The 10,876-nt window shown below is 40.4% G+C and overlaps 3 protein-coding genes across 4 annotated transcripts; all 3 read right to left on the bottom strand.

Annotated features, from left to right (window-relative positions):
• Positions 1–444: 444 nt before the first annotated feature.
• Positions 445–2,429, bottom strand: LOC104964987 (complement C1q-like protein 4). The gene is made up of 4 exons (XM_010793922.1): positions 2,359–2,429; positions 1,905–2,000; positions 1,634–1,774; positions 445–1,142 (listed from the first exon to the last, which is right to left on the bottom strand). Exons 1-4 carry the CDS (start codon positions 2,363–2,365, stop codon positions 706–708), a joined length of 681 nt encoding a protein of 226 aa, XP_010792224.1. The 5' UTR covers positions 2,366–2,429; the 3' UTR covers positions 445–705.
• A 553-nt stretch (positions 2,430–2,982) lies between these two features.
• LOC104964988 (complement C1q-like protein 4) lies at positions 2,983–4,448 on the bottom strand. Its single transcript, XM_010793923.1, has 4 exons — positions 4,341–4,448; positions 4,149–4,241; positions 3,930–4,037; positions 2,983–3,825 (listed from the first exon to the last, which is right to left on the bottom strand). The coding sequence occupies exons 1-4, from the start codon at positions 4,345–4,347 to the stop codon at positions 3,410–3,412; spliced, it is 624 nt and encodes a 207-aa protein (XP_010792225.1). The 5' UTR covers positions 4,348–4,448; the 3' UTR covers positions 2,983–3,409.
• Positions 4,449–5,937: 1,489 nt separating this feature from the next.
• On the bottom strand, positions 5,938–9,849 carry ftr86 (finTRIM family, member 86). 2 transcript variants are annotated; one of them, XM_010793924.1, is made up of 10 exons: positions 9,757–9,849; positions 9,398–9,631; positions 9,096–9,258; positions 8,926–9,015; positions 8,452–8,502; positions 8,303–8,344; positions 8,134–8,187; positions 7,980–8,045; positions 7,674–7,876; positions 5,938–6,607 (listed from the first exon to the last, which is right to left on the bottom strand). In XM_010793924.1, the coding sequence occupies exons 1-10, from the start codon at positions 9,835–9,837 to the stop codon at positions 6,272–6,274; spliced, it is 1,320 nt and encodes a 439-aa protein (XP_010792226.1). In that variant the 5' UTR covers positions 9,838–9,849; the 3' UTR covers positions 5,938–6,271. The 2 variants fall into 2 exon arrangements, with proteins under 2 accessions (XP_010792226.1, XP_010792227.1); XM_010793925.1 differs by having other exon boundaries at positions 8,146–8,187.
• Between the last annotated feature and the right edge of the window lie 1,027 nt (positions 9,850–10,876).

Raw genomic sequence — 10,876 nt, 5'->3', positions numbered from 1 at the left:
TGTGTTTCTGATTTCCTCCTGACGTTGGCTTTTTCACTGGATTTATTGCAGATATGGTGTTTGTCGAGAATAATGCACATAATATGAGACCTTAGAAAAAGTATTAACATATTTGATTAAATTTGGACTATAGTCTTCAAATAGAGATTTTAAAAATATGTATTGTACTGTAGTCATACTTGTATTGAGTTTCGGTGAGTAAGGGTAAATACAATTGTTTCTTAAGGGCTTCAAACAAATGTTTAAAAATGTATTTGAGAAACATCTTAATCCTAAAAGCAAACTATGTGTTATAGTTCTAATGAACAAAGTCAAATAAATTATTTAACCATCATTGTTTACAACAACAACATGCAGACATCAATTTTGAATCTTTATTTATCGATAACATATTTAGTGGTGTTTGAAACAAAGTGACTCACAATGCCAACATGTCTGTTCAAAAGTCTGGTTTATTTCAGTGGTAAGTTTCAGGTACATCACATTTCACTTAAAATCATCTCAGTAGCTTTAAAGATCATCAACGAAAGAAAAAGAAAAAATAAGTTGAATAAAAACTTGGCTTCCCTCAAAGGGAAATTGTGAAAGCATCGGCAGGATTGGTGATAGTAAAAATATCAGAAAAAGATTAGAGCCCTCAAGTCGGGCATTTATCTAACAGACTCAAAAACAGTTAAAGTAAGTGCCTTAAACGTTAGAATTAGCCTATGAGTCGGTGGTATGCAGCAGGAAGCCGGTGAAAGTGTTAAAGTGGCTTAGGTTATCACAGATGACACATCCTGCAGGCAGGAGGACCCCCACCTGGTCCCCAGCCTTCAGTCCCGCAGCCACCACCACCGTGGAACTGTCTTCAGGGTCATTGCCTTTATGTTCGGGTAAAACAGCTACCGCATGGCCGTTGACCATCAGGTTAGCACAGGCGGCAAAGGGGTTAATAGGAGAATCAATGTCGCTGTAGATGGTGACGGCGAGGCTGTAGACACCAGAGCGAGGAGCGGTGAAGATACTGGTGTCCGTACTGTAGCTATCACCCAGATTGATGAAGACGTGTTTGAAAGGGATGAGTTTGTCGTCAGGGAAGGGGCCAAAGCAGTCCATTCTAGCGTTGCTGTTGAGAGCGACAGAGAAGGCACTGCGGCTCTCTGAAAAAGCAGAGAAGAATAGAAAATCAGGTTGGAAGAATAAGGTGAAGGAGTTTTATTCTTCAAAGCAACATTGACTCACTAACCAAGTTGATAAGTAACATTAAAACAATTCTGTTTTGTATTTTACATTTTCCACAATGTTATGTTCAATAAGCAAATGAGGCATTTAACTATTTGAAAATGTGTTAAATTGATTTCCCGAACAGAAATCTTAACATCGGATATTGCTAGATTCAAAATTCAGGGTCAAATGTTTTTAAATAAGCAACTTTGAATATCTGTTTGTATCACTCCATAAATAACAAAAAACTGTCCACAACCAGAAAACATATGGGACGTGAATTTTATATATAAATCTGGCATGAATTAATGAACAAACCTTAAATACCTTACCTAACCAGTGCATAAAAAAACGTGTGTGTCTTTGCTTTAAGATATTTTGATAACGTTATGAACTGACTCCTGGTTTGTTTGCGGGATCTGCTCACCTCTGAAATAGTTGAGGGCCATCTTTGATTCTGTCAGGACGTGGTGCATTCCTTCATAGCTGAAGTTAAAGTACTGTTCCATCCTGTTCAATTGCTTCTGCATCACACAGCAGCCACACGATTGCTGATCCAAATAACACGCTGTGCATGCATACATTCACAAACAAAAAAGCACACACATTAAGACAAAGGTTGCAGGTGTAAGTATGTGCAGACACATTGACTATATATTGACAGACAAAATAAATACATTTTCCTAAAACTCTCTTACGATTGGATGCTGTGTCAGAAGAAGTAGAGGAAGGATCCACCCAGCCATATCCTTCCATCCCAAAAGCTGCATGCAGCATACAAAGCAACACAATAGCTGGGGGGGGGAAAGCAAAGGCACACAAATAAAACGCAGAAAATGGTTTGCATTATAGTTTCTCGGAAAAATGACCTTACTCTGGACTGCTGTTTCCGTGCCTTTAAGCTTTAAAAAAGAGACCATTCCCTCCTACATTACATTGTACATGTGTCCCCAGAATTGTGTTTCTTCTTCGTTGTTAAATACCACATTGAAAAGCCATCTTCATTTAGGATATTTCTAACCTGCTCTTCTTCCATTATGTCTGACCTTTCAGTTGAAAAGTCATTCTGGATTCCATATTGTCTGTGAAGCTAGAAACCCTTACCATCCTAAATATTATGCCACTGTAGTTGAAACTTGTATTAAGTCTCACCTCTCATGTTGATGCTGGTGAAGGATGATGGCTTCAGATGGATTGAAAGTGCGTAGACTGATCCCGAGACAAAAGACTTGGATATTTATATTTTTCTGAGAGTCCCGCCCTTGTTACCTCTCGTTTTTATTCTTCCTCTTTTGGCATTGCTCGTCCTTGTTTTTATTGTTGCCCTATTTGCCTTTATGACTTTCATGACTAAAGCTGTATTTATTCATCGCTAGGGGCTCTCATTTTGTAGAAATCACACACAACCAGACACACACCCTAAAGGGCTTTGTTGGTAAGGCCAACCAGGTATAATGTATCGCCTGAGAGGAGGTAGTGTGTCCATTACAAAGGAAGTGACGAACAAGAGAAAAGCCATTTAAAGTCTTGCAGTAAACACAGGAGCCACCGGCTTAAAATACCATTCAGCTTGGAGGCCATTTAGGGTTGTAGTGATGTTCATTTAGTAGCCAGGTTTTGATAAGGAAAAATAATGTGTTGGGGGGAAAAAGCTGATATCTTCCCACCATGAGTCCAACAATGTCATGAGTTCAATGCTACATCAATGGAGTACTCTTTCGACTTTCCAGTGTCCCATTGTGGTGATTAAAACAAAAATACCACAGCTACAGTTTGGTTGAGAATCCTGGTTTATTTTGTCCACATAAAAAAAAAAAAAAAAAAATCATACATGTCACATAAAATCAGTAAACGACACAGTTTAATTCACAAGAACCAAGTTACTCAGACTGCATGGCATTAGTTAGTTGTTATGGGGAATAGGTTAAAAGATATACAACATTTTGAACTGTTATTTAGAAGGCTTCAGAAATGTGGATTTAAATAATTGCATCTGTCAAAAGATAATATAGGGTCTAAAGGTTTTTGAAGTAAAGATGAGGACGTTGTGTTGAGATGGATTAAAGATAGCAATAGAGAAGATATATTCAAGACTAAAAAGCACACTTCTCACCACAGAAAGATTTCATGTATCAGACTCAAACCTCATCAGGAGGTCAAGAGTTGGTACAAATCCAAGGGCAGCTACATTTCCCTAACTTAATCAGTAGCATACAGCAAGTGAATAGTGGCTGTTGTCATCGCAGAGGAAACTTCCAATGGGCAGGTTGACAGCCACCTCGTCCCCAGCATTCAGGTGGAGGGCCACAACTATAGTGGCGCTGTCCTCTTGGTCTTGCATATTTCTGTCTTTGGATCCTGCCACCACCAGGCCGTTAACCTGCAGACTGGCGCAGGCGGCCAACGTGTTGCCAGGAGCCCCGGCGTCACTGTAGATGGTGAGGGCCAGGCTGTAGACACCAGAGCGAGGAACAGTAAAGATACCAGTGTCTGTACTGTAGCTATCACCCAGATTGATTGATACGTGTTTGTAAGGGATGAGTTTGTCGTCAGGGAAGGGGCCAGAGCAGTTGAAGTTGTTTTCATTGATTAGAGACACAGAGAAGGCACTGCGGCTGGCTGGAGATGCAGAGGGGGGAGAGAAAAACATGAGGTTATACTGGGGAAAGCCACTGATGTATTACCTTCACTCTCCTCTTGAGTATCTCATACACTTGGCTCACCTCTGATATTGTTGAGAATGTTCTTTGTTTTTGTCAGTTCCTGCTCCAGCTCAGTCACATCTTCATCCTTTGTATCTGCTGCTGCATCAGACAGCAACCACACGACCCCTGGTCAGTAAGGCATGCTGAACACACAGAAGTTCAGTAGGTTGAAGATGAAAGGGTCTGCCGACTCAATAACTATTTCCCATGACTTATTATAATTTCTTTTTCACTCACCATTTTCCGTTTTGGAATCAACCACCTGTCCCCTCCAGGCATACATATTGGCCCGAATTAAGGCATCTTCCAATAGACATAGCAAAACAGCAGCTGGGAGAAGAAAAAACAGTTATTAACCAATAACCCAGAAAGAATCCTATCATTGAAAGTAAAAAAATTTACAACTTTTCTATTTATATCTAGTCTCACCTCGCATGGTGATGCTGGCAGTTGACGAAGGCTTCAAGAGGGCAGACTCATTGACTCATGCAGGGTCTCCCTTATATATCTATGTTTCCCATCAATTCTCTTCTATAGCTCCTCCCAGTTTCCCCTATACCATTATGTTTTGCCTTATGCCTGCATATGTATACACCTGTATACCTTAACTCCTTTATGTTTGCGTGGGGGCAGCACAGACCCACACAAACACACACACAGACACCGTCCTGGTTTTTGTGTTGTTGATGTAGGTCCGGTATTATCTGTCCTCGGAGGCTAGCTGTCTATGTGGTTCAGCATTCCCATCAACACGCAAATATGTATGCATGGATTTCCTCTCTTTCCAATTATATATTGTGCATTAAAATGAAGTGACCTGAAGTGTCTAAATGTAACTAAGTACATTTAATCATGTACTGTACTTAAGTACTAATGTCAGCTACTTTTAATTTGACTCAAATCTGTTCTGTCACTTACTTTCTACTTCTCATTTATACTTCCCTACATTTGTCTTACAGATCTAATTACTTCTTACTTTTTCCAGAAGCCATGTCCTCACTCATTATTACTTTCTCTAATTTGTCCTACTTTTTCAATCAGGGCAAGACACAACAAGCTGTGGCCACACGTGTAACACGAGAGCTTTATTGTCTTCCTGTGAATAGTGTTGAATTTCCTGACTAGCACAAAACCAGGCTATGCTTGTGAGTGTTAGGTCAAGAGAAGAAGACACACAAAAAAGTGGCCTCGCTCAGAGCAACAAGTGGGGGGGTGATTATTTGAGTCAAAATGTATATTTGATTGAATGTAGGATGATTACTTTAGTCGTTGTTATAGCTTTCACTTATTTTCTTGTGGTTTTTGTTCTTTCTCTTTGTACATTTAATCAGTGCAAACTATTGTTGCATTTGCATATGCTCTGTGAGACTGACCGTTGAGCGGCCCGACCAAGCAAGGAGGAAGAGGCAGAACGTCCAAAAATATAACCCGACGTGGGCATTTATTAAAATAATGTGCACAAAGTTCACAGCCTCAATCCTGCTGTTCTCCGTGAACACATCCTGCAGCCACAAAGATCTCACTCACCCACTACCACTCTACACAGACAGGGAAAACAGAGCCTAAATACCCACACCCCAATCAGCACAACAAGAAACAGCACTTAAATACACAGACTAACAAGACACAGGTGAGGGGGAGCAATTAGACACAGGTGAGGGGGGAGGAGACAACACAGGGCACCAGGTGAACACAATTGGGTAATCAGTAGGAGGGAACACAGAGACGACCGGAAGCAACAAACAAGATGGGGGTGAACACTTATACCATTAAATAAATACTACATCAATAAATTATATAAACATGTTCACGAGAGCTCTAGTAACGGCGCATCGTCGTGCTCATACTTTGCTTTTCATTGCTAAATTATAGCATATTGTCATTGTGTGTCCACTTCTTTAAGTTGTAGCGTAAAACCTTGGTTATAATAATAATAATAATAAATTACATTTGTATAGCGCTTTTCCTGGTGCACTATGGAAAACTTATGAAAAATATTTTTGATCATAAATTGTATCTTTGAGAGCAAATTATGACAGCAAATATAAACCTTTACTGTGTTACTTACTAGTATGCTTAAACAATCTGTATTAGCATACTCAAACCAATACTGAGGGCTACTCAAACTTCGTAAGTTAACCTAAGTAACATGTTTTAATAAGGACGTATCGATGAAATGCGTGTTTTCTCTTTTATTCACTTACAAATCAATCTCATCAATTAAGCTTTTGTGTAAAAAGAATATGAAAACCAGACATTTCTGAATTTGTTTTGTTTCTATATGACATAACCTTATTACAATTTGCCAACCAGACAAGCTGGTTATATCAAAAGCTGACAACACATTTTTCATATACAACTCAATCCAATTGGCAAACAGTCACTGTAGCTCCCACTCCGGTCCAGAACCTGAACCCTGGGTGCAGCGGACCTGTGAACTGGCTCTGGTGTTGGTGGATGATCTCAGCCTGGTTGTGGGAGATGCGGTAGAAGGCCAGAACCCCTGCATGCTGGTCCAGATAGATGCCAACCCGCCGGGACTTAGGAGAGCCCAGCAGTTTTTCCTGACCATTGTGCCAGAAAGAGAAGCCAGTCCCGGACCAGTACAAGCTCCAAGACAGAGCGTTGTGGCCCAAACGGCTGCTGTCATCAGAAGACCTACGATTAATCTCCTTGTATGCCACGCCTATAGTCATCTTTATGGTGGGACAGAAAAAAAACTAGATAAGAAAATAAAGCTCCCTTGCACTAGTTCATAAATTGCGCTATTTGTATTCTACAATTTCCCTGAGCTGGTTTTCAAATGAGAGCTTAGATTTATTTTCTGTCTTAACTTTTGTGATTTTGAGTTTTCGGAACGTGGTTGATTTTGTGAAAATTAAAGGTGACCTATCATGCAAAATGCACTTTTGTACGTCTTTTCTACATGAATATGTGTCCCCGGTGTTCCAGGGAACTCACCAAGTGTCAGAAAACACAACCCTCTCTATTTTCCTCCATACCCAAATCTCTTAAAAAGGGGCTGCAACGGATCTGATACAGACTGATCCAGATTTGAACACTTCTATGACGTCACAGAAGTGGCGCTACGGCTATTGGGCCAACTCCACCAATCAGGAGGAGACAGCCACGACATTGTCGTTCGAAAGTGCTGGAGACGCTGCAGTACATATGCCAGGCCTGTAGATGGTGCTGTTCTCACAGAATCAGCCCATGCAAAGACAGTGTTAAATTGAGCAAAATGAGGAATGGCTAAAATGCATGATCTGTTTGGTATTTTGAAAAATAAAAAGTATAAATATGCCTTATATAGGTATGGTCCTACACTATATTATTCAAATATAGCATGATAGGTCCACTTTAAGGAAAAGCTTCCCATTGATCACCTGCATCAGGGCATATAGTATTATTTGTACACAATTCCCTATTGGAAAGATAAATGTTTATTATTAAAAAATATATCTTTTAAAACTATTATTAAGAAAATACTTTTTTTAGTGAACCATCACAACACAGTTGCAGCTATCAAGTAGTTTATCTAGCAATGGAAAACATTTTAAAATTATGAAAAGTTAAGGGATCTCTAAATATGTCTCAATTCATCCTAAGGGGAAGATTATTTTGCGTTTTGAATGAAAATTAATCACATGGTTGTTTACGCTGATTATCCATGTATGCAATGTCTATGATATGAAGTCAACCAAGATTATTTTGACTTATTTATTGACCTCAGACATAAAGTTGTAATGTCTAAGGATTCACCTTCTTGCCAGTCCACTCCACCTCCCAGTAGAAAGGGCTCCCTGCCAGAGCCTCTCTGCAGAGAACCTGCCTCCAGAAGAGGAAGCGCTCAGGATGCTCCGGTAGGTTCAGGTTCTCAGCACGCATCGTGGCCTTATGACCTCCATCGGAAAGCTGCACGTGGCGATAAACGGTGTTGGCGTCCATGGTGGGCTCGAAGCGAACTGAAGGGAGAGGACGCATTTTAGTGAAGACTCTGGATCTCCCCAAAGACTATTAGACTGTGTTGTTTATTTAGCTTTATATTAAAGAGTATGATGGACTCACATTTCAGTAATTCTTCTCTTGTCTTTGGTTCTGGGTTAACAAGTCCAACGGTTGTTACAGGAGGTGCTACAAGGTAACAAATATTTATATTAAAATCAGTGAAATTATATACACGTTTTACTTCTACAAAAATAAGTAGTTGATGGATAAATACTTTTGTATTTACCCTGAGGTTGGGGAGCAGGGAAGGGGGAAGGTGGGGCTGAAGCTTCATGGAGGAAAGGAAACACAGGAACCGGTAAACCGAATGAAATCTCAATTCCATGATATAACACTTCTGAAACCTTTTCATGTAATCTAGCCCCAGTATTACTTATTCTTACCCTCAGCACATGCAGGACGTTTTAATGAATCCTCATGCTGGCCTAGGGAAACAGAAAGTGGAAATAAAGCATTATAACTTGGGTCATTTCTAACAGACATATTTAAACACCACAGACATATAGTATAAAATGCTTCTGCAGTAACTTACACCGAGGTCGTGGAGGTGGCAAAGGAGCAGGGTCTGTCATCATCTCATACACTACAGGAAAAAGGAGATGAGTTGTAAAACACATATCTAAAAGGTTTCCTTATTTCAGTTTATGAATAAATAAGAAATAAAGGGAAACCTTGGGATGATACTTTTAACTTTTTAACATTCACTTTAATTCTTGGGCTTAGGAGAAGGTAAAATATTTCCATGTCATAAGTCCAAGTAAAGGTAATTTTGTCCAAAGCCTTTTGCTCAATAAACTCTGTATAATGTCCAGCAAATCAATTATTTTTCAGAATTCAGCAAATCATGTCTCAAGTGATAACAACTGTGACTAGAGTCCAACTCTGGTTCAAGTCATGTGCATCAAGTCCACACCTATAGTTTCTGAGTATAACAGTCAAAACAAACTTTTGTTTATCATGATTGTGTTCTGCTTTTATCACACTGGTTGATTTTAAGTTACTGTACCTGTAGTTTGTGTGGTCGCCTGGCCACTGCTAGCTGCTGCCGCTGCTGCTGAGGCATCATTGGATGTTGAAGCCACTGCATCAGGATTCACTACAAAAAAAAAGGAAGGTTTTGAATGTCTGAAATTGAGAAGAATGGCAAGAAAGAGAGAGGGGAAATAAAATACTGACCTAATGTGATGACCTTGGCCAGACTGGCTTTGCAGAGTTCCTGAATTGACTCCTGTAGTTCTTTCATGGTAGAGCGAACAGAGGCTATCACCGCTTCCTCCTGATTCAGTATCGACTCTCCTATTGCTCCTGTCTGACCCAGCGGCTCCATGATGAAGAAATTCTTTAGAAAGAAACAACAAAATGTATAACAATAAGACATAGGATTTTAAATGTCATTACTGGTGAACCTTATTCTCTGTGCATCATGATAAAATCAAGTGGTTTTGATTATTTCTAGTTCACACCCAACCACTAATTACCTTCAAGAAGCAGATGTCGTCCTGCATGTCCTTCAGCCTGCTCAGCTCATCATTCTTCCAGCGCAGCGATGCCACCTCCTGCTCCAGTCTGTGGATCTGTCCTTCGACCCGGCTACCTAAGGAGGTCTCATGGGTGCTGAGGACCTCACCGACCTGGATGCCTGTTTGATTCACAGTCTTGACAAGCTCCGAGAATAAATCTATGCTCTCTTGATTTAGAGCCTGCACCAAGGCCTACGAAATTCCCAAAGAGGAGGAGAAGAGGGTACAAGGATTGTAAATGTGTTTGTCGTAACAATCAAAACATCAAAAAATGAATGGGTTCAAAGGTTTCTCCTCAAAACTACATAACTTCTTACTTTGTGTTGGCGGGCAGCATGTGGGAGCTCTATAAGCCTCTTTTCCGTCTCCTGGATTCTCTTCTGTATTTCTACTTGCATCTGATTAAGCTCTTTCTGGACACACAAACAAAACACACACACACACACACACACACACACACACACACACACACACACACACACACACACACACACACACACACACACACACACACACACACACACACACACACACACACACAAAGCATTGCTTCTTCTGTATCTTACTGTGTTGTTTCAACTCCCACCAGGGTGGAATAAATGGCTGGAGTCAACCGTCAAGCCCCAGAGCTCAGCTGATGAGGTTTGATTAAAGCTTCTGAAACCCCAAACCTGCTCCGTGTGTGTTCGCTTTCAATCACTGGGGCTCACGCACAAGTTAAGAGTCAGATAGTATAACAGCTCACATACACATGTACTGCATCACCTCTCCTGTGTGTGTGTCCTCTAAACCATCTCTGCAAAAACAAGGGAGCATCTTTGACCTTGTGACCTTTCCAATTTACCAGCCTGAGCTAAGCGCAGGATGAGGCTCAGCGTACGGACGCACTTGAAACATCTGGAAAACCTTAACCTCTGCTAAATGAATGGGTGGAGGTACGGATTATTGGTTTTCTGAAGTCATTTTGTCATCATGCAACACTCCAAACACGATGCTGGTGTTTCCAGTTTGAACAAGAAAACATATTTAGTGCACTGACAACACATTCACATGACAATGTCTCCAACACTATAAATTAAAGTTGGATAACACATTCCTCAAGCTTGCTTTATCGTTTGTTTTCTACAACTGGTTTCTGGTTGTCAGGATGTGTGACATGCCAGACATTCAGTTCTCTTATTGTAATAACTAAATCATAGTTTTACAGCCTTCTTTTTTGTTTAACTGCATAGGTGTGAACATTTGATTGTTGGCATGTTGTTCCTCAAGCTTCGCAGCAATGCAAGCTATATAGTTCTGTGTTTTGCTCAACACAGACGCCCTGTTGTGTCAACAAGGCAGGTTTATGATAAGAGTTATTATTCTGATGCTTGTGGTATTTATGGGAAAGGTGGCTTGCTATAGCTTCACGTGCTACATGTTCACATAAGGTGTTTA

The sequence above is a fragment of the Notothenia coriiceps genome, unplaced genomic scaffold (genome assembly GCF_000735185.1).
Source record: "Notothenia coriiceps isolate Sejong01 unplaced genomic scaffold, NC01 NC01_scaffold00037244, whole genome shotgun sequence".
NCBI classification, from domain to species: domain Eukaryota; kingdom Metazoa; phylum Chordata; class Actinopteri; order Perciformes; family Nototheniidae; genus Notothenia; species Notothenia coriiceps.
The sequence above is the reverse complement of the archived record's forward strand: the minus strand, read 5'-3'. Positions and strand labels throughout refer to the sequence as shown.

Excerpts from the sequence above, each read along its gene's own strand:
- LOC104964987 (XM_010793922.1), bottom strand. Across the intron at positions 1,775-1,904 it reads TTCTGACACAGCATCCAATC|CGTGTTATTTGGATCAGCAA; the intron begins GTAAGAGAGTTT and ends ATGCATGCACAG. Across the intron at positions 1,143-1,633 it reads GGCCCTCAACTATTTCAGAG|AGAGCCGCAGTGCCTTCTCT; the intron begins GTGAGCAGATCC and ends CTGCTTTTTCAG.
- LOC104964988 (XM_010793923.1), bottom strand. Across the intron at positions 4,038-4,148 it reads TGATTCCAAAACGGAAAATG|GGGTCGTGTGGTTGCTGTCT; the intron begins GTGAGTGAAAAA and ends CTTACTGACCAG. Across the intron at positions 3,826-3,929 it reads CATTCTCAACAATATCAGAG|CCAGCCGCAGTGCCTTCTCT; the intron begins GTGAGCCAAGTG and ends CTGCATCTCCAG.
- ftr86 (XM_010793924.1), bottom strand. The coding sequence starts at position 9,837 with ATGCAAGTAGAAATACAGAAGAGAATCCAGGAGACGGAAAAGAGGCTT. Across the intron at positions 9,016-9,095 it reads GGCCAAGGTCATCACATTAG|TGAATCCTGATGCAGTGGCT; the intron begins GTCAGTATTTTA and ends TTTTTTTTGTAG. Across the intron at positions 8,503-8,925 it reads GGCGACCACACAAACTACAG|TGTATGAGATGATGACAGAC; the intron begins GTACAGTAACTT and ends TTTTTCCTGTAG.